The sequence below is a fragment of the Aspergillus viridinutans genome, assembly GCF_018404265.1.
Source record: "Aspergillus viridinutans IFM 47045 DNA, scaffold_12, whole genome shotgun sequence".
NCBI classification, from domain to species: domain Eukaryota; kingdom Fungi; phylum Ascomycota; class Eurotiomycetes; order Eurotiales; family Aspergillaceae; genus Aspergillus; species Aspergillus viridinutans.
The window spans coordinates 604,440-625,483 of record NW_025091228.1 but is presented as its reverse complement, the minus strand read 5'-3'; the positions used below and the strand labels follow the sequence as shown (position 1 = coordinate 625,483).

Below are 21,044 nucleotides of genomic sequence, written 5' to 3'. Positions count from 1 at the left end.
GACCATTTTTCCATTTCGCAGAAGCGTACATACCATATACCTGTTTCAATATTTTGTATCTCCGATTATCGTATGGAATGATCCTGGGGACGCGGGTCACCCATTGCACACTGACTCCCCGTAACTGGTAGTTGGTGCTTACCAAGATGACAGAAGCCGACATGGTCAAGGTTAAGCAGACGTCTAAAGAAACAAGATAAACAGGGCCGTAGGGCGTCTTAACTGGGATCAGTAACCTCCATCAGCCTTGCCAGCTTCCAGGTTTCCGGACGACACAGGCATGGCACAGCCTCAGGCGCACCGTACCTACTTCTTCCGGACGCTGGCTGAATGCTGTGAAACAACATCCCCTGCTCACAATCTGATAGGTATGCCAAATATCTTATTACAAGATTGCACTCGTTGCTAGGAATAACTATTCTAAGGGATATTTCCTGTTGGTTCAGCTGCTGTAAGCATGTTTTCAGCTCAGGGGCCGGGCCACCAACAGACAAAATGCTGGGTATGGACTTGGGATAATCTCACGCTTTTCCATGATTGGCCCGACTCAGCCCAAGCGCATTCGACTCTGCATAAGCGTCCTACAACTTGGCAGCCATGTGTGAATGGCGTGAAACACGCGAATCCAGAAAGGCCTGATTGCTGACACGGGCCCCAGGGCTGCATTTCTTGTAATCCCCCCGCTATGCATCTCGACGGTTCTTACTCTTTGATTGGGCCCTTTTCCCTATCCTGTGCCGTTGACGCATGGGGCCAACCCGTTGACTCCGTTATGGTTCGTCGATTTGGCTCAGCCTCAGGCTGGACACGAGATGGGTGTAACGGTTCATAGGACATAATGCTTTGGCTTTCTAATGCGTGGTGACTGGTGACGGTGTCGCGGTTCAGCACGGCTGAGCACTACTAGACTGCTTACAGCCGGATGTTGGTTCCCTAAATCCTTATCAGGGTCGTATTTTGCTATTCTCGAGACTTTACTGAAAACAGAGTCCTCATCCTCTATCACTGACGAGTCTGGTGAATCACCTGGGTCTTCAAAGCCGATTCAAGCGTCATGGAGATCGGTGAAGACTGTACCGACATGGATTACACTCCACCCCTCTCAACGCGCTCGGATAGCCGAGCGAGAAGAGTGCAGCAGAACCCCCAGGAGATCATGAGGGAATTTTGGAACCAGTTCAGTACCAAGTACCCCGGTAAGGTCTACACTGTTCTGCCCGACAATCCGTATGCTCGCTCCAAAGCGGCGAGTATACGGAGGGGCACGATCAAAGGTCAGAATGCGGCGAAGTCCTACGAGCAAGCCAAACAAGAGTGCGAACGGGCTGTCGAGCGCATCGTGAAAGAGTGCAGGCGGGTGAATCAGAAATATACCGATCCACACTTTGATATTGAGGTTGACCTCAAATCCGGACGGAGGGATTGCTTGGATTCGCTCGATCAGAAGAATCATGAAATGCGCCCGAAAGGGGTGAAAAGAGTCACTGTGTGTTTCCCAAATTAGCGGTTCGTTTATTGCAGATGAACGACGCTAATCTTTTTGGTCAGGAAATCTTCGAGAAACCGCAATTCTTCGTCAATGGACCAACTGCGTCGGATGTGCGCCAGGGCCGCGATGGCGATTGTTGGTTTATGGCTGCTCTCTGCACGATGGGCAACAAGCATGGTTTGATAGAGAAGATCTGTGTTGCACGGGATGAGAACGTCGGAGTTTACGGCTTCATCTTCTACAGAGGTGGGTAGCCGCACCATCATTCGAGCAGTGAGCAAACTCTGACATGATTCGACAGACGGGGAATGGCAAAAGTGCATTGTGGACGACAAGCTGTACCTTCGTGCAGCCGACTACGACGAGTCCGTTGATGAGAGACCCATTTGGGACGACATCAACCGCAGTGACACCGAAGAGGAGTATCGCAAAGTCTGGCAGACAGGCTCACGGGCACTCTACTTTGCCCAGTGTGTGGATCCAAACGAGACATGGCTGCCTTTACTGGAGAAAGCTTATGCCAAGGCACATGGTGATTTTTCCTCAATCGAGGGCGGGTTCGTAGGGTGAGATACACTGCGCTAGCAATTTCATACCCTCACTGACATGCTTTAGGGAGGCTCTCGAGGACCTGACAGGAGGTGTCACGTCGGATATCCTGACCAGCAACATCCTGGACAAGGATCGATTCTGGAAGGAAGAGCTTATGAAAGTCAATGATGAATTTTTGTTCGGCTGCGGTACTGGACTGTTTTCCAACTGGCTAGATCCTAATTATCAAGGGCCTCCAAGAGATAGAAGGGGAATCTCCGAGAATCATTCATACTCGATCATGGATGCGAAGGAGGTCGACGGTCGTCGCCTGCTGCGATTGAGGTGGGTTCATTCCCCAACATCCGTGCGCATATGCTGACCCGAATAGGAACCCGTGGGGTAAGAAAGAATGGACCGGTGCATGGAGTGACGGATCAGAGCAATGGACACCAGAGTGGATGCAGAAATTGGATCACAAGTTCGGAAATGATGGTGTAGGTGCTTCTCTGATCCTGGGTTGTTGGCGCTGTCAGCTGACAAGGGCGATAGTTCTTTTGGATTTCCTACGAGGATCTCCTCAAAAAGTATCAACATCTTGATCGCACCCGTCTCTTCGGGCCTGAGTGGACAGTCACCCAGCAATGGACCACTCTCAATGTGCCATGGTCAGCGGACTATCACAGCACGAAGTTCAGGCTGGATGTGACAACCGCCGGTCCTATCGTCATCGTCCTCTCTCAGGTGACTCTCCTTCCATCCAGAGAAGCTGCAACTTGCTGACAGTGAACAGCTGGATACGCGGTATTACAGGGGCCTGGACGGTGAATATGACTTTGTCCTGAAATTCAGAGTGCAGAAGGAGGGAGAAGAAGAATACATCGTCCGCAGCCATAGCAGCTACCTTATCAACCGATCAGTGAGCGCCGAGGTTAATCTCGATTCTGGTCGATATCATGTGCTCGTGAAAGTCACTGCCTACAGAAAAGACGGCGTGGAGTCCGCAGAAGAGGTCGTCAGCCGCCTGGCGCCGGTCAAGCGGGAGAAGTTCGTTCAGATTGGTCTCTCGTATGATCTCGCGCACGCCAAGGGTCTGGTCGTAGAGACCGAGCAGGAGAAGCAAGCACGCGAAGAACGTGAGCTGCGTCGCAGAAAACTTGAGAGACGAAAGTTGCGCGAAGAAACCAAGAGGAAGCTTCAAAAGGAATGGGTCCGAGGACGCAAGATGGCTGCACGGAAAGAGCGGGCCGCAGAGAGACGTGTCGCAATGAGCAATGGCAGCCTCAACCAAAAGCAGCCTGACAAGCGGGCCACCGAGCAGATCTTTCCCGATGGTCCTGTGCAATCTCCCGCAGACTCGGCAGGCGCTGCTACCAATGGTTTTGACACGAAGCCGGTGCAGAACGGCAGCGTTCCCACGATCAACCTCCCAGAGGACCACCATTCGAAACATGTGAGGCAGCGAAGCAGAGAGACCCTGCGCTCGAGTGTGGACACCACCGTTTCCATGTCGCATTCGGTATACTACAGCGAACAAGAGCTGCTGGAAGGATTTGAGTTTGACTCGGATCTCGACATGCCCCCTGAGGAGCCTGAGGAGACAAAAGCCCCGCCTGCCGCGTCTACTTGCTGTCCTGGAGCCAGTATCGATCCATGGAATGCAGTCTGCGTGGTGGGATTGCGGGTTTATTCGAAAGACCAGCAGCTGTCTCTCGCCGTCGTTCGCCCTGTGCCGGAGGACGACGTCGAAGCAGCTCTTGACATGGACGATCCGGCCGCTAGCGCCACTCTGGCGAAGAGCAAGTTCAGTCGAATGCTCAACAATCATTGATATTGAAGAACTGGATTCAAAAGTTGCGGTGTTCCTGCTTTCAGTATATCATCTGTTATTAGACTGTATAGCTCTCGATATCCGGCCTCATTTATTCATGTACAGGCGTGCCATTGATAATGTATAGCAAGTGATTGATAACGCCAAACTCTCTAGCTAATGTATATAACGAAGCCTGAAAATGCAAACCTGTTGAGATAATACAAATGAATGCCTGATCTGATATAGGATAAAAGCGCCAAGACTTCTCACATGTCAACGATCAACATTGTCATTATTTCCCCCACCCGCATCTCCCCTTTCCTCGCAGAAACAACATGGCGCGATGCGCCGGCTTGCAATTGACTTTCTAGACAGGTTCATAGCAGTCAAATTCTCCTGTCTCCATCCGTCATCCCGTTTATCCGTTCGAGCGAACCTCCGCTGTTTCTCGACTTCTCGATTTGCGCAACCGACCTACCTCAATCAGTCGTTCCAAGTTCCAGTTGGAAACAATGGACATGTATCCGTGAAGTAAGTGTACCTCTCTACAAAGCTTCATAAAAGCTTGTATTGACATGAATATTTATGACAGTGTAACCTATCCCTCCATAGCGCCTACTCATGGCCAACCGAATGTGATCATCCGCCTACCTCCGGGCCCGTTGTTTCAGCAAGAGGCAGAACATAGTGGAAGTCAAGATGATCTTTGCTCAGAAGCTCTGGCGTCCGTCACCTCCTCAACGGTCGTAACGATCAATTACCGTCTAGGGGCAACCGCATCGACAGACCTCGCATCGGAGTGGGCCCTATCCGAAGACGAAGAAAGGCGTCTCTCTGCGGTCAAGAAGCAAGTCTTCTATCGGTACCCTACACCCGTCCATGATACCCTGGCTGGATTCGATTGGGTCCAGCAGAACCTCCAACCCGCGCGCCTATGTGTCATCGGCACACACATCGGTGGCTCGCTAGCGCTCATGCTCGCCCTCACCGAAGCGCAATCTGTTCATGCCGTCGCGGCCCTAGAACCTATCTGCGATTGGGCCGGGCTGGATGAGCACTGTCTTATGGAAGAGCAACCAGCTCAGGAGAAAAGCACTGCCAGCAAGAGAATACGGGGTGCAGGAAGCCGAGTCCCCGCTGCGCAGGATCTTGTCCCGCTCCTTGAAGCACGGGAGAAATTCTTCGCCACGCCGGAGCGCTACTTTGATGCTTTTGCCTCGCCTGTCCTGCTCCTACGGTCGGCGGGTAAGGACGTTCCGAGGACGTTTCCGAAGTACCGCACTGGTCCAGACTATCCCGTGCCTGTGCTTGTGTCCAGCAAATTAGACAGACAACCGATTGGTGTCTGGGAACCCGATACGCAAGACCAGTCAATCCACCAGCAAGTTGACGTCTACGACTTGGAGACAGATCTACTGTCCGATCCAGACCCCGACGCAAAGTCCAGAATTGACCCCGCCGATGCCAGCTTCGGGATCCAGGGCCGCGCCATCCGCCGCCGCAAAGCCCTCTCGCGCTGGCCTCCATACGGTCTAGACTATGGTTTGAGCGCCTCCCCTCGCTACCATATCTACAACCAAGGAATCAAACGGCTCGAAATGGCCCTCCCGAACATCCGTCTCTTCGTCCGTGCCAGCGAAAACGAAACCGAAACCGAAACCGAACAGCCTGACTCTCTCCCTGCGTCTGCCGGAGGTGGGAAACGGCAGGGGCCCCGACACTCAAGAAAAACACAGCGGCGCTCAATCCTGGCGCACCAGGCGGATGAGATGGTTGATGTTATGCGCAGGGCATGTTTCTGGGGCCGGGAGAAAGGCTACGGGGAGAGCAGAGTCACGCTTGCGCAGGTGGCATCTGGAAGATGGCCTGTCTCTGGCGAGGATGACGCGGGGAGATGGCTGGGTGAGGCATTGTTTTCAAAAGATTCAGATGCGAATAGCTGAGCCATCGAGGACTATACTTTTGTCTAATGGAAGATTATGACGCTGCATCTTGGTATACAATGCTTGTCCGGAAAGAGTGATGAATATTAAGATGCAGTTGCTGATCGAGAGGTCAGTCTAAGCGAGGATATACTACCCTATTTTCGGTTGGTAAAGCGCGAGACTAGTATCGCCAGTTCCCCGGTTCATGCTCCCAGCAACTGCATCTTATATAGAACCCATTTTGCCGGGTGTTACTTTGTGATGTTGATATATGTTGATATATATAGATATCGAGCTGGCTTCTACATAATTCACTGACCACGCGCTGAAACAGTAGCAGAACCGGATAAAGAGTATATCCATTAAATTCATTATGTATAAAATAAGTTATGTAACTATAATGAAGAACCCCCGAAAGTATGTCCATTGGGCGTGTCCCACCACGGTTCGATATCAGAGAGGCTGGGCAAGACATTCTCCCCTTCGAACTGGTTGCCCGTGCCCATCTGTGCCAGTCGGCCATCCCCCAGGTTCTCGGCGAGGAGTTGAAAATCCGAGTCCCGGATCCAGTCCAGGTCGCCGGGTTGGCAGACGCCGAAGCGCTGGGACTGGGACTGGTTCAGGGGCTGTTGCGCGGGCCGTTGCGACTGAAACTGAGACTGGGGAAGATTGTGGGCAGAGGGCATGTTCGATGAAGGCGCTGGCGGCGGGAAAGGATAGGAGGATTGATTCTGGTTCGGCGGCGCGGATATTCGGGATTTTTTCCTCGACGGATCAGACTCGGTGGAGGGTCCGGGTCCCGGACCGGTGGATTGCTGTGAGAGTAACTTGCTGAGTTGGCGCTTTTTGGCGGAAATGATAGTTAGCATGATGTCTTTTTGATGTGACGTTTAGTTTTCTTGTGTCGGTTGAGATCAGAAAGTTTTTTAAAAGAAATACGGCAAGGTGCACAATGGTGTATTTCCTCCTGATGCCCTTTAGTTCTGTCCTGGTGCTTTTTGCTTGAATTGTGTCTCTGAAGCTTGGTAACACTTGCAAAAGACGCATCGCAGACAGAACAGTAATGAAGCTTGGATGCAATGATCTCCTGTTCCCTTGCTTTTTTCCTTGGTGTTCTCTTCGTTCGTCTTTTGTCATACGCCTTGGCATGAGGACTTTTGCTCCAGGCACGCTTGTATTCACGCTGTCTCTCTTTCTTCTCTCGATAAATCTCAGACCATTGTTCTGAAGTTTCTTCAGGATTGATCTTGATTGGTTCATAAAGCGGGTTGTGACCACATAAGCCCCTGTACGTAAAGGCAGAGGGTAACCAGTGAGACTCCCTAAATGTCGGGAAGCCATACATGATCTTCTTGTTCCACATCGACCAAAGCATATAGGAGAAGGCAGCTTCAAGAATGGTGACCACAGCACGGTACACTGGCCTATCTGGTGGTGTCGGCACTGCCATACTAACCAGTATGGCAGAATGGACAAGATTATATCCATCACATTTTGACTCAGTAACACGATGTGGAACACAATGTCCATTTCGATGGTCGCTAAGTCGGCTTCGAATACCATACCCGACATTGGAAGAGGAGCCAATGTAAATCCTATACTCGCAGCCGGGTTTTTCAAAGACAAGGACATATACACCCCATAATCCTTTCGGAACATCAGATGAAAGAGAAAGGAACCATGAAGCTGTCGGAGGAGTAGATGCAGAAAGAACTTGAGACAAACCATCACAAAGAGTGAGGTTGGCAGAAACGAGAAGTTCCGATAACCTATCAGGGGTGGACACAATTGCACGATAGTCTGGGTTGATATAACCAGTCGGAGAGTCGAGGAGAGACCAGCATGTCGGTGTGACAAGTTCCAGGGCATTGGGATTGTCGTCGGTGGTATGGGTGCTTGACTCGCTGGTAGAACCGGTGGAGAACATCTCGTTGCCGTGGGGGAAGCAGAGGAGAAGGAATGGGGTGACCATCTTTATACGTGCGATACAGGTTCGTTTCGGCAAGAGCCAAAACGGAAAGTGCGATGACTGACCATAGGGGAAGGAGGGACAACAAGGGAAGGGACCAGAGGGGAAGGGGCCATAGGGGGAACCGCACCTTTTTGTCTTTTCTAAGGTGGGCCTGCCATCTGCGTTGCAGGCTGACGAGAAAGTCGCGGGTTCGTTTGGCGTTCTCGAACGACTGGCCCAGTTCGTCTAGAGCGCGGAAGCAGAGGTTCAGGTACGCCACCATCTCCGCGTTGCTGTTGGTATTCTCGTTGCTGTTCTTGCTCGATGAAAATGTGTTCGAGATGGTCACGTAGAGAAGCATCAGAGCTGCGCTGAAGATGATCGCGACAACCTGATTGTTCATCCGGCGGAAGGTATAATGTTTTTCGTATATGTGGAGGATTCGCGCGATGGCTGTCGATGACTCGATGCACATTCGTCGCGCATGGTGGTAGCCAGGACCCTGGCGCGGACTGCGTGGCTGGATGTAGTTTTTCGAGACCCATGGTCTGTGAGTGAAGATGACTATCTGATGGTATTGCATGCTGTAGACGATTAGCTTCATGGGCCTGGTTGTGCGGATAGGGAAAGACGTACTGCAACATCAAGAGATGGGGCAAGCTGGGTGTAGTCTCATCGTCAAGGTCAATCTTCAAGTTGGAAGGCAGGTTTTCCTTCCAGGCGAAAAGATCTTCAGTGACGTTATAGCACAGCCTCTGCAGATCATGTCGAGGAATATCGGAGCATCCGTAGCTAGAGCGATGTCAGTCGCTGAAGTAGATCAGCTATCGCTGGGAGAACTTACAGAATATGACCGATGGGTAGGATGATCTCCCATAGCACCGCGAATTGTCTGCTGATCAGCTCATTTGGATTCCTCACCCCTTGCTGTAGCACCACAGATTTCGTCTCTAGCCCATATGGATACCAAATGCTCTCTTTTTCTGCCCCCAGGTCCGACGCGGGTTTGGGGACAGTAATGTCTCCGGCATTGGTGCGGAAAGGCCGCCCTAGATAAAAACCCCAGAAACTGGAACCATCATCAGCCAGAGACACCGGTGGTCCAGCAACCAGGCTTGCAACTTACTGGTCCGCAGTATAGCTTCCCCAGAACGCTATGCGACGCACATCGGCTTCGAACGCGCTAATGTCGCCTTTTTCAACGTACGGACTCATGTCGAGGTGTAATCCAAGGTCAAATGCAAGTCGCATTGACATTCCTGGAGGTAATCAGCTCTGACATCCATTTGCTTGGTTCCCAACATACCACTATAGAGCCAACCCCGTGCATCACGATTTGATGCCCCCTCATGACAGCTCAAAATAACCAGCGCCTGCACTGTGGCAACACAGGGAGAATCCAGTTCGATTTCCAAAAGAGCCTTGGCTCGATCCGCGAAAAATTCGGAAAGCGACTTGGGGAACGTGATAAAAGTAGGGTGGTACCGCGCTTCGAACGCACTGCCGACGGCACACCTAGAATCTTGTTAGTGCGATGCATGGCAATGATGGCAAAAACATACATGGCATTTGTCAGAACTTCCGAATAAAATGGCGTGTCGTCGAGGTCATTCCTCCACCTCGACCTCGCCGTCATAAACATCTCCTTGTCAACAACATATGTACTAGGATTCTGCCAGGTAAAATACAGCTCGACAAGATGATCCTCAAGAGCCTGATCCACAGACTGTCCGACTCGCAGATGATTCAGGATGTCCTGTCCATCATGGCGAACAGTACGAGCATCAGGTCGCTGGCGTTGTTGGGTCGCCGAGACGTCAACCAGATTGAGATTTGACGTGGCTCCGTAAAACCGCAGATGGCCATCCCCGGCGATCTTCAATGTCCCAATGCGATGTGATAACTGTTCAATGACATCGTTCTCAGCTTCATCCTCTTCGTCACTTTCGGAATCATCCTCAGTGTTATTCTGGGCTTGGCCCAACAGGACACCAGGCTGTTGAGTGAAGTCTGGAGGTAAAGGCACGCTGTCCGGACTGCTGATGCTGCCGATGCTGCCCTCGTTCTGGTAATTGGACGCACCATCCAAGTTAGCATAGATGGACCCTAGGCTCTCCGCCGTTGGAAGAGTAAAGCCCCAGTGCGTGGAAGGATAGTGGATGGAAGGGCCCGGATTGACGCCGAAGAAGTTGGCTGGATCTGGGTTTCTCTCAGCCAACGAGATCTGAGGGGGTGACGGAATGAGACTGGGAGCACGTCCAAGGGCGCTCTCCTTTACGGGCTGCCCTTCTAGAGTTGGAACATCCGGCGAGTTTCGCTCGGGAGATTGCTGAGCCGCCGGTCTGGGCTGCACATTTGGCGCATCAATCTTCCCAGGACTGCTCTTCTTCACAATTGCGCGGGGAATTTGAAGCGTGTCCAAAACCCGATTCATGCCCGCCTCATCTTCGGGCTTCATCGGGGGCGGATCTAGCCCATGGTCATAGATGAACTGACAAAGCTGGTCAATTCTGGCGGAAAAGAGCTCCGTAGCGGCACGAAGCGAAACTCTGGCGTCAAGACGGTCAGCTTCTGATGGCTCTTCATCAAACAACGTCTAGAGTGAGCTTTTCGCAGCCTGGGCCAAAATCGAGAAATTCGCTTGTCACTCGTCTCTATCATGGGGTGCCCCTGAAGAGAAGCACAAGGTGCATATCATGAAATCCAGCCAAAATGCTTGGAAAGATGGAGCGAGACGAGACCTACTTCCGCTTGTCATCGCCATGCTGGTACCTGCAATCCTTCCCTTTTCTCTCGCAATTGCGACAATGTGGAGTAGCACCGTCGCACTGGATAGTAGTCAGTATGATTATAGAATCGAAACGCGAAAAGTAACAAACTGACCCTGATTTTACTTTCTCTACAGGGGACGCAAGCCGTAGTGACATGCTTACGCGGAGCCTTCTTTGACGTCTCGGACTGAGACTGCATGGTCACCATTGTGGTAGTAACACTGCGCGCTCAGTCACGGCGGAAAAGTAGGCGAAACACCAATAAGAGCAAAGAATGGACTCTCAACTCCCAGTCATGGATTCGACCTCCACAGTAGCTTGATGGACTAGCGACATGCTCAGATCAAGAATTATCAGGATGGAATGGATGTAGAACATGCTTTTCTGGGAGGGGGACTCGATGTGGTTGGGCCAAGGCTAAGAGTGACTCTGTTCTGGGGCCCGTCCAGAATCGCAACAATTTTCAGTGGAGCGGGGAGGGGGATCCACCGGGCGTGAAGAGAGCCCAGCCTATAAGACTCGGCTGCGATACAGCTTCATTACCTTAGGCTTTTAGACTTTAGTGATGCAACTGGCAGGTGGCGAGGCGGATGGCTTCTGTACACACTGTGTGGCTGATTCTGCAACTAAAGAGGGGATAGAGTCACTTGACCACGCAAAGGAGAATGACCACAATAATGGACGCAGTATTACGCGAATGCTTGACTAATACTGGAATGACTAGTTATTTACACCCCCCACAGACCTGACATACAAATGATACTGACAGGCTATTATTTACCAATTGCTGGTACGTTTCAACGCCTCATTCTGGATCACCTCGATCCAATAGCCATCCGGGTCAAGAATGAAAGCCACATTTTTCATCCGCCCGTCTGTCAAACGTTTCTTCCAGTTCACATTGAGCGACTCGAACCGATCGCAGGCAGCATTGAGATCGTCAACAGAGACACCTGCAGGCACAGCAATGTCAGCGTAGTTCAGACTGTTGTAAAAGGATGTCGAGGTGGCTTACAGATATGACCGAACCCTTGAGGCTCCGAATTACCATCATGATAAACCTTGCCTTCTTGCTTCTCGGTACCGTAGTTCCAGGTAAGCTCGAGCAGTCCCTCCCATTCAGCCACAGGATTCTTCGCGCCCTCCTGCGCAGTGGGGTTGGATGCAGGGTAACCCAGGAAGTAAAGATTGAAGGCAGCATCCTTATTCTCGATAGTGCGGACAAGCGACATGCCCATAACCTCCTGGTAGAACTTGAGACTGGTCTCGGCGGACTTGACCCGCAGCATGGTGTGGTTCAGTCGGTAGGTGCCTGGATCTGTCGCAGTCCCCAGATCCTGGTCGTGGCGGCGGATGATCTCAACCCAGTATCCATCGGGATCCTTTGCAAACGCAATGTGCTTCATGCGACCCTCTGTGAGCTTCTTCTGGAATTGATACCCAGCATCTTCGAGTCTCTTGCAGGCCGCTTCGATGTTGTCGACCGAGATGGCAATGTGTCCGAAGCCGCGATGGGGCTCCGTGTTCCCATTGGCAACAGTGTAATTGGGGTCATTCTCAGTGCCATAATTGTGCGTGAGTTCCAGCACGGCATTGCGGTCCGTCCAGTGGCGGTCGCCCTGCAACGACTGGGGGCCATTGTAGGCGAGGAAGTAGAGGGAGAACTTGTTTTCAGGAAAGTCGAGTTGCTGGATCTGATTGAGCCCAAGGAACTTGTAGAACTCCACTGGGAAAAGACAAAAGCAGGCAATCAGCGCCCAACCCAATGACTGCGCAGTTATTCGGGCTACCTACCTGATCTCTTTGGGTCCTTGACCCGGATCATAGTGTCTGCAAGCTACGTTAGCCTCAAACACTTATGGCTTGTCACTCTAGGTCCAATCACAGGGGAAGGCACTAACGATTAAGCTTATACTTGGAGGTTTCTGTCGCCATGGTTGCCAACAATCTAGTAGAGGTTCCTGCAGCGGCTCATTAGCAAATGATTGATGGTAAGTGGGGTAGAGAACCGATTGAATATGAGAGACGCATGCCTGATAGGACGGAGTTTCTTGGAATGGGGACCTTGAGAGAAGGACGAGACGCAGGAAGAAAGCGACAAGCGAACATATAGCAAAAGAAAGCAGCGGAGGGGTAAAGTGGTGATGCGTCTTGTTATTATTAATGAGTGAGCGGCGTCGTGAGGAGAAAAAAGAGCAAATAAAGGTGGGGTCACCTATGACGCTATGGTGGGAATGGGATACTCCAACATTGGGGTCAGGATCAGTATTCATACAGAGGTAATTCTAATCTGCTTCAATTGGGAGTCCGCAATAAATGGAATATCCCTTATTCTTTTTCTTGTGACTGTAAAGTATGCAAGTGAGGCAGTGAGGCTATTGTGTATACTTTGTGGTGATGGATGCCCACCTCCTTTGCTGCATACATCACAGAACTAGAGGTATTAGAATGGTACCAAGCATAGCATTGGGTAATCCTACAAGATACTCGCCCTATAACCATCAAGTGAATATATGTCTGCCGTAAGCTCTTCTAGCGCCGAATCTCTACCTTTAGATGCTAGTCTATTCAGTTCTCTTGACAGGGCAGGGTGGTCCAGGGACCAGGTCTGCCTGATAAACCAGGCCACCCCGATCGGCTGATCTTCTCCGCTTTCCGCCGTCCATCATCAAATCCCCCAGCGCCTCGACCGTCTCTCATCTCATCTCAACTGCTTCTGCTTACTGTTGATACTGTTGATTGACAACTAATAATAGTCTGCTATCCTGCAGCTTTATATCGTGAGAATCTGCTATTGATTGACTTGCCAACGCTGGTCGTTGCATAAATCTACCAAGGTCCGTGGAATTCCTATACCGTTCTCTCGCTCTCACTCTCCTCGGTGCCTCTCTCATGCTCAGGCTGAGCATCGCCAACAGCTCAGCCAACCATTCCCCGGACTATTTCCGCCTTTCTTTTCTTTTTCCTGTTGGTATTTTCCCTTTCCCCTTTTCGGAGCCTCTCTTCATTTCTGGCGCCTTACTGCGGCTATTAAAAAAAGAAAATAAATATGGCATCTCACATTCTTGCCTACGTTTTATTTCCCCCACAGCCTTCAGTCCCCACTTTCCTCGACGACGTCGCGAGAGCTCTGTCTCCCCGATGGCTCCGGGCTGTTTGTTCTGGACTTCGAATGAGGCCACCCGCTCAGAACGTCCTGTTTTCCTTTCCGTCGAAAGTTGAATAGAAAAGGGACCGTTTCCCCTCTCTCTTGCTTTGTATTACTTGTGCTACTGAAGATCGTCTCCTGGTCTTCTTGAACAGGAAGCGCCTGACTCAGTACTTGTCCCCTGACGCTCTGCTGTATTGCTGCCTTGTGTGACTGTCACCACCGGTGTGATTCATTCTTGTACTTTTCTGTTTTCCTGGCCTGCTCATCCATACACTCTTATCTCGAATTCATCCCTGTTAGAGAAAAGATGGCTGAATTTAAATATCCAGTTCGTTCTGGTCATTTGAATCGGAAAACTACCGGAGTCTTCGAGGTTCCACATCTGCCACCTTGGACACAAAGCCACGTTCAGCACGCGCAGAATCTCCTTGAGTGCTCAGACGAACCTATTGAGTACGATCACGACGACGAAGATTACTCGGACAACTGCTTCTTTTTCCCCGAGGACTGTTCCTGGTCTCCGCCTCCGAACTGGGTTATTGAAGACGACAGGTCCGAAGACGAGATTGCCGACGGAACTGACTCTGAGCACGACTGCTACAACGGCACAATGATCCCGGGACTTCCCGACATCCGAATGCTCGATGCAGAGGCCCTCAGCGATTTGCTAGAGGACAACCTCTCGCCTCCGGAGATCACTACGATCCTGTATGCTGATGTCATTTCCTGACTACCGGTGTAACAATGCTGACATTTGCGACTCGTAGGGTGTTTGCCACAAACGGTGCCATCTTTGCCTATGCCTCGTCGCTTTCATCTCGGCAGTTGCGCAACTTGAGCGCCACATACGGAGCTGCCTATACTTGCTACGCAAAGAACGCTTCGAGCGGGAATCTTACAGGCGTGAACCCATCCAGTCACCCGTCGTCATATGTCACGGCACAGTCAGTGTCGCTAGGCGACGTAGGCTCTATTGTCTTTGAGCTTGAGGACTCGGTTGCCGTTGTGACCAGGATAGCGGACAAAGTCCTGCTGGCCGCTGTGGGGCCGTCGAAACCTGACATCGACGAGGGCAGTTCTGCCGACGGAACGCAAGTTCACCAAAACGGCTTTGCGACGTCGGCAGCGGAGTCGAATGCACACCGGCACACCACCAACGGTACACACACCAGCCAACCGCCAACCACCACGACCTCTACCCCGACCAGCATCTCTCGCAGCGAGAGCGAAGCTGACGTACAAGCAGACGCAGAGCTAGAGACGCAGTACGAGATTGACCGGAGCAGCAATCTCGCTCGTCTGGCGAGCTTGAATCTGTCTGCATCGCCCTCGACGCTCTTGGCGCTCGAGTCAAAGGCTGCCGCTCTGGGAAGGTTTCTCAGTCAGAAGTTGGCCCACCTTGAGAGTCCTGAAGATTTTTAGTTTTCTTTCTTTATTCCTATCATGAGTCTGTACGATTTCCATATGTTCCATATTCATTTTCTGAGCGTTCCGGTCATTTGTGAGAGATATCCATCTTGGTCGCATCTGAGAATCCGATTCCCATTTTTGTTACCTGCAGCCGCAGCAGTGTGTACACATGAAGCATCAGTTTTTCCGTCTTGCGCCTTGTCCTCTTGTGCAGACCTTGGAGTCGAAACATCCGCAGCCAAGAAATATGGATGGGTCCGCCAGGGAGGCTAACCTTAACTCAGCGTCAATACTAGGTTGAAGACTTCGTTCTTGGATTTGTGTATAGTATCATTGTTTCTTTATCTGAGTCAATATCCACCGCCAAGCCGCTATCTAGTATCCTACCCCATGTTAAGGCTCGATAGGCATGAATGACTCACACCAGAACATATATAGCCACATGTACGGAGTACTCCGTATACCCAAAGGTACGCTCACATCGATCACAGACTTAATTTCCTATCCAACATGCCCATCCTAATCAACCCCATCACAAAAGAACCCTACATCCCCCTCCCCGCCCCCCATTCATCCATCATCCTCACCCCGCCGCGCCCACCCAACACCCACGACTCCTCCGCCCTCCTCTCCCTCCTCAACAACCCCCAGATCTACCCCTATCTCGAATCCACCCCCGTCCCATACCTCCCCGAACACGCCACGGCATGGCTGCAGACATCGCACGAACAAGCCACCGCCCTGCTGCACGCAGCGCAAACCCACCGCTTCGTCGACGGGCTGCCATTCACCTGCATTCGGGAAGTCACCAACAACAGCGACGTCTACATCGGCAACGTAGGACTAACGCGGTACACCTTCTACGAGTTCAAAAAGGGCTCGCCGGAGCGCGAGGAGGCAGTGCGCAGGAATGCCGCGTTGGGGGTTGGCAGTCCGGAGATTGTTTGGGGGTTTGGTGGTGCGTCTCCCTCCCTTCCTTCCTTCCTTCCTTCCTTCCTTCCTTCCTTCCTTCCTTCTTTGGCTACGCATAATACATATATGTATAATATTTAGGTGATGATGGTGGCTGACGGTGACTGAAGATTATCTCTCGCCTACGCATCATGGCAAAGGCATCATGACGGCTGTGATCAAGGCGGTGGTTGAGGAGTGGGCGGTCCCGCGGATGAATGCGCGGGTGATCAAGGGGTCGGCGTATGCGGATAATAGGGCTAGTATGCGGGTGTTTGAGAAGAATGGGTTTCGGCTGGAGTATGAGTTGGAGGATTGGGCGGTTGTGTCGCTGGATCGGGGCGGAGGGGTGAAGTCGATTGTTGTGTTGGTTTGGGAGGTGGCAGGAAATAAGTCGGAGGCTGCGATTGAGAAGAGGGGATTGCATGATATTCGGGCTACCGATTCTGACGGGTAACCGCACTGGATAGGTACACTGGATACAGGTACGGCATTCTCGAGGTATACTGATTAAGTACATGGTCATCCTATAGACATGATCGATATTATACTCTGCGATATACGAAAAAAAGTAAATCAGAAGCTTCAGCATGGTCACGACTTCTCGACACCGGAAGCAGACGCGTCAGGTGCAACAGCTGATCCACCAGGTCCCATGTGGTAGTGGCCCGTGGCAGAGCTTGTCGAGCGGTTGAGCCCAGTCTCGGCCGCCGGGGTGGTGGGAGTCGCCGCCTCGCCGGCAGTGGTCTTTTCCGGCGCGGCTGGCGCAAAGCTTTCCTGCTCCTTGTAGGCCGGAGGGTTTTGTTGTGCCTCGCCTGCGGCAGCATCTGCAGTAGCAGTAGTAGGAGGAAGAGCCGAAGCGGCACCACCCCCAGCTGCTACAGGGCTAGTGGGAGATACTGGCGAGTGCGCCGGGCCACTCTTGGCTGCGTCGCGGACGACGTTCCACCATTTCTCCGCGTCACTCGGAGTATGCGCTTTGAAGTTGAACTCGCTGGTGGTGTGGAAGGCGTTGCCGACCTTGCCGCCGGAAACATCCTTGCCTTTGATGGTGAACTTGTTACCGTCGACGCCGCCAACCACGCAGTCGGGTAGGTACAGAGACAGCTCAGGAGATGGATCGTGGCGGAAATCGTCATTGTCCTTGAACTCGTGCAGGTATCGCGCTGGTGTGACAACATAATAGCCCGTGCTGTAACCTTTCAGCATGGCCCGGGACTTGCGCTCCAGGCTGCCCTCGATGAGCGGGACGGTGGCGCGGTGATCCTGGTTGGGGAAAGAGATGTTGGACAGCGATCGCGGCGGTGAGTCGGGGTCCACCAACACGTTGGCGTTGCGCGTGATGAAATTAACCCATTCAAAGTCCGGAGGAATGCGCTGAGCAGCGCCCAGGATGTCGTTGCACATGCTCCGTTGGCGGTCGAGTTGGCCGCCCACGAACACGTTGAACTGCTCGATGGCGGACTGGATGGTTTGCAGAACATGCGCCTCGAACTGCTGGAAGTTGTTCTGCACGGCAATGATGTCCTGACGGTTGTTGTTCTCTTCGGTGACTTGCTTGTTCAAGCGGTGATGGACCCCACGGCGCAAGACGTATGGGTCGTGGGCATGGACGAATCTGTTGCCCGCAGTTGAGTCAAACGCTGCAACCTGCTGAGCGAGGAGCTCGATATGTTTCTGCGTCACACCTCGTGCTTTTTCAACGGCCTTCGCGCTCTTACTTGCGCCGCTCTGCAGCTCCTTGGACTTGTTCTTGATCTCCTTGTGGAGACGCTGAAGGGTCGGCAGCACGGATCCTTTCAGGTTCTTTTCCGTGTCGAGGTACCCATTCACGATTCCCTACGTAATCCGTCAGTAGCTGCAAACACCAGGTACACATGCCAGGAAAGAATACCTGAGTATTGCTCCGAATATTTTCAAACCATGCCGAAACTCCGCCCGCACTCTGAGAGAAATGGTGCCCCTCCCGAAGGGGATCGCTGACAGTCTACCCAGGCAGTATCAATACCCTTTCTTTCGGTACCATCTTGGACAAAACCTCACACCTTCAGAACTTTCTCATAATCCTTCGCTTGCGACTTCTGCACTTTGGCTGTGACTTCCACATAATCCTCCAAATAGCCACACATGTGTTTCCAAGCACGGAGACGCTCGAGGAGAAGGCCCGTAGTCTACTCAGCACAGCATAGTCAGTATTTACCCATCAGTAGTAGACCCTAGACACACCTCATTGGTATCCGAACCCGGGACGGCCTCGTCATCGCTCAGTGACGCCCGACGGTCCGGACCGATGGAGCTCCTCATCGTCGACGAACGGTGAGGGAGTCTCTGCTCCACGGGACTGGTTGCAGCCGACATTCTGACTGAATAAAAAGCGCTAGATTTGAAGCAGATGAAATAAACAGAAGCCGATTGACTTGATTCAGAAATACCGGGAAGAAGGAAAAAAAGATGCAATTGCGGGAGATCGTGGAGGGCGGAAGCGCTGGCTTGGACTAGGCTCAGCTATTGCGGTAGTACGTGCTACTGCCCCGTAGTCTACTGCGCATACGTAACTATAGATAGTTAGTTGGAGGGGTCAATAATCAAAGCGGAGGGGGTGGGTCGGAGCGGTCAATAGCTAGATGCTAGACAGCTAGACCGAATGGCTAGATGGACACTTACCATGTACAAAATGGAAAGATCGAAATCTCTCTTCTCTCGCAGAGTATAAGTGAAAGAGGCTATACGTTCTGGCTTGGTTGACAGATAGGAAGCAGGGTAGTTGGGATTGCCAGCATTTAAAAGGGAGCTTGTTCACCGGATCGAGAGCAATGAGGTCACTGCTTTCTTGATTTGCGTTGTGCAACCCCTCAGTTGGCCATTTGCCAACCTCAGTTCGCCCAAACACTTGAGATCTCAGACAAAACCCTTGTTTTAGTCTGTCTGACTGCAGAACATGGGTCCGTTAAGCTTTTTCTATCGGAACCGAGCCATTTGCCTGATATTGTACTCTTCCTTGCCTACCGATTACTATACAAACTACGGAGTGGGTGACAATAGAAAGACCACGATTCTGCGTGGCCTTTTCCACCCCGCAACTTTATTACCTTCAAAATAAAGGAACTTACTATCCTTGCTACAGATAAATCATGTAGCCACTAAAACCTATACCTAATAAATTGTCTCCTGTGGGAAGGTTATTAACCAGAATACTCTGATCATATTTCTAAAAAGCAGTGAGTTAAGTGGTGCCATGTGTTACAGGCCCCGATGGGGTCAATGCTGCGTTTGTAGGGCAGTACGGCGACTACTATGATGATGAAAGTGATCACGGTAGTGATTAGACAGAACCAAGGACAAGCGCGGTGTGTGTCTCAAGCTTCGAAAGGCATCTCATCTTATGTAACCATCCTCTGAACACAAAGTCTAGAGCCAGACGATGAGATGCAGAACTGTTGATGGTCCATTGAGATTAAGAATAAACGCCTCTCGACTTGCTGCTTGAGTGCGGAGAGACCTTTTTTTTTTTTTTTTTTTAACTTTTTTCCCAGTCTTTTGATCAGCGATCACCTTTTGCCCCGTCCGGCGTATCGAGACTTGACCAAGTAATTGATCGTCAGTAGGAATGAGCGCCTGTAGCTAACCAGCCATCAATCAGTTCTCAGTTGGTTAACGTCTACGAAAGGTGAGATATAGATCATAGACCTGGAAAGCTTGTACACAAACATGGCCTTGTGGTCAAGTGGCTTGGTTATAGCATTTGACCCACACTCTGACTTTTTCTTTTTGGGCAACGTGCCCTGGGTTCGAATCCGATTGTGCACTATTTGCCCTCGGAATTATTTTTTAATCCTCCTTTGCTTTCCGCCGACAGTGAAGCAAACACACCTACCTATCTTAGTATTACTACCACTACTACTGATATGTTTCCTAGCATATACTATTCCGCGAAATCAGTGTCCCATTGATTTTTTTGCGACAAGGAACAGCAGGAGACCGTACTATACCTTCAGGGCTGTCGCTAGGGTTAGACATGGCACCTACTTTACAGAGGTAGTTCTGCTCCTTCCTCCAGAACAGCCTCTCCAAAGGGAAGTTGCCAACCCACGCTCGGCACACGACGCATAAAAACAAATCTTTCCCCCTCAACTCGCTTTTGTTTCTTTTCTTTTCTCTGGTAGTGCAGGGCGTGTCTAAAGCCCAGCTATATGCTGGGACTTGGAGTAGGACAAGGCCATGTTGTGTGTGTCGGCGTTCCTTTCGAGGAGTGTCGCAATTTTTGAAATCCAAATTCCTTCATGGTCCGCTTAATAGCGAGCGAAGTTCCTTCGGGAAGTGTCATTCTCTTTGCATGGCATGATTCAGCCCTGTCTTTGCTTCTAGCCCTACGGTAAGCTGCCACTCTACCTGCTCCAGCACCAAGGACTTAGGACCAACGATATGACCTAGCTAACCATCACATCTTTCCTGTTCCCGAGACAAGTACGTTGTCATGTGCCCAGCCCTGCTCCATTGAGAGTCTTTCAGCAACATGTTCGTGGCCCGTAAGTGCATCCTCACGTCTAACCCTGAGTTGAGTTGTATCTGGGATATTGACTGGCCGGTACTTAGCATCGGACCTCAACAAGTTACCATACCAACCTGAGCATCATCGCGGTTCACCTTATCTGCCAGTGCTCCGGGCGTCTTTCCCAAAGTGATTACGGTAGTGATTAGACAGAACCAAGATAAGCGCGGTGTGTGTCTCAAGCTTCGAAAGGCATCTCATCTTATGCAACCATTCTCTGAACACAAAGGCTAGAGCTAGACGATGAGATGTAGAATTGTGATTGCCTTTTATTCTCATGTTGAGTCTTACATTGCTTTGTGCCGATAGCTTCGCTTCTTTCCTTGTGAACTTACCTCCTATATGGGTTCCTGATTCTCCCCGTGTCCCTACGACAAGGAACAAAACAATAAAGGCAGTCGGCTACAATAAGTATAGTACTACAGTATTAATAAGTCAAGTCTAATATCAAGACCCCCTCCCCTCTAATACTCAATACCCAATACCTTCCCTCTCTTACTCTT

The 21,044-nt window shown here is 51.2% G+C and overlaps 8 protein-coding genes across 8 annotated transcripts; 4 read left to right on the top strand and 4 right to left on the bottom strand.

Moving 5' to 3' along the window:
• Positions 1–1,054: 1,054 nt before the first annotated feature.
• Positions 1,055–3,851, top strand: Aspvir_002628 (calpain-like protein; the record flags this gene model as incomplete). Its single annotated transcript, XM_043274226.1, has 7 exons — positions 1,055–1,486; positions 1,549–1,735; positions 1,791–2,055; positions 2,105–2,365; positions 2,412–2,517; positions 2,573–2,764; positions 2,814–3,851. The coding sequence occupies 7 exons, from the start codon at positions 1,055–1,057 to the stop codon at positions 3,849–3,851; spliced, it is 2,481 nt and encodes an 826-aa protein (XP_043130161.1).
• A 494-nt stretch (positions 3,852–4,345) lies between these two features.
• On the top strand, positions 4,346–5,776 carry Aspvir_002627 (uncharacterized protein; the record flags this gene model as incomplete). Its single annotated transcript, XM_043274225.1, has 2 exons — positions 4,346–4,359; positions 4,426–5,776. 2 exons carry the CDS (start codon positions 4,346–4,348, stop codon positions 5,774–5,776), a joined length of 1,365 nt encoding a protein of 454 aa, XP_043130160.1.
• Positions 5,777–6,153: 377 nt separating this feature from the next.
• Aspvir_002626 (uncharacterized protein) lies at positions 6,154–6,627 on the bottom strand (the record flags this gene model as incomplete). Its single annotated transcript, XM_043274224.1, has 1 exon — positions 6,154–6,627. The coding sequence occupies one exon, from the start codon at positions 6,625–6,627 to the stop codon at positions 6,154–6,156; it is 474 nt and encodes a 157-aa protein (XP_043130159.1).
• Positions 6,628–7,530: 903 nt separating this feature from the next.
• Aspvir_002625 (transcription factor domain-containing protein) lies at positions 7,531–10,688 on the bottom strand (the record flags this gene model as incomplete). The annotated part of the gene is made up of 8 exons (XM_043274223.1): positions 7,531–8,293; positions 8,346–8,501; positions 8,554–8,778; positions 8,836–8,968; positions 9,016–9,224; positions 9,272–10,258; positions 10,455–10,537; positions 10,593–10,688. The coding sequence occupies 8 exons, from the start codon at positions 10,686–10,688 to the stop codon at positions 7,531–7,533; spliced, it is 2,652 nt and encodes an 883-aa protein (XP_043130158.1).
• Positions 10,689–11,257: 569 nt separating this feature from the next.
• On the bottom strand, positions 11,258–12,415 carry Aspvir_002624 (lactoylglutathione lyase GLO1; the record flags this gene model as incomplete). Its single annotated transcript, XM_043274222.1, has 4 exons — positions 11,258–11,433; positions 11,496–12,206; positions 12,275–12,310; positions 12,382–12,415. The coding sequence occupies 4 exons, from the start codon at positions 12,413–12,415 to the stop codon at positions 11,258–11,260; spliced, it is 957 nt and encodes a 318-aa protein (XP_043130157.1).
• Positions 12,416–13,938: 1,523 nt separating this feature from the next.
• On the top strand, positions 13,939–15,053 carry Aspvir_002623 (uncharacterized protein; the record flags this gene model as incomplete). The annotated part of the gene is made up of 2 exons (XM_043274221.1): positions 13,939–14,339; positions 14,399–15,053. 2 exons carry the CDS (start codon positions 13,939–13,941, stop codon positions 15,051–15,053), a joined length of 1,056 nt encoding a protein of 351 aa, XP_043130156.1.
• Positions 15,054–15,551: 498 nt separating this feature from the next.
• On the top strand, positions 15,552–16,449 carry Aspvir_002622 (GNAT family N-acetyltransferase; the record flags this gene model as incomplete). Its single annotated transcript, XM_043274220.1, has 2 exons — positions 15,552–15,999; positions 16,124–16,449. The coding sequence occupies 2 exons, from the start codon at positions 15,552–15,554 to the stop codon at positions 16,447–16,449; spliced, it is 774 nt and encodes a 257-aa protein (XP_043130155.1).
• Positions 16,450–16,586: 137 nt separating this feature from the next.
• Positions 16,587–18,350, bottom strand: Aspvir_002621 (PH domain protein; the record flags this gene model as incomplete). Its single annotated transcript, XM_043274219.1, has 4 exons — positions 16,587–17,831; positions 17,887–17,979; positions 18,038–18,163; positions 18,219–18,350. The coding sequence occupies 4 exons, from the start codon at positions 18,348–18,350 to the stop codon at positions 16,587–16,589; spliced, it is 1,596 nt and encodes a 531-aa protein (XP_043130154.1).
• Positions 18,351–21,044: the final 2,694 nt, after the last annotated feature.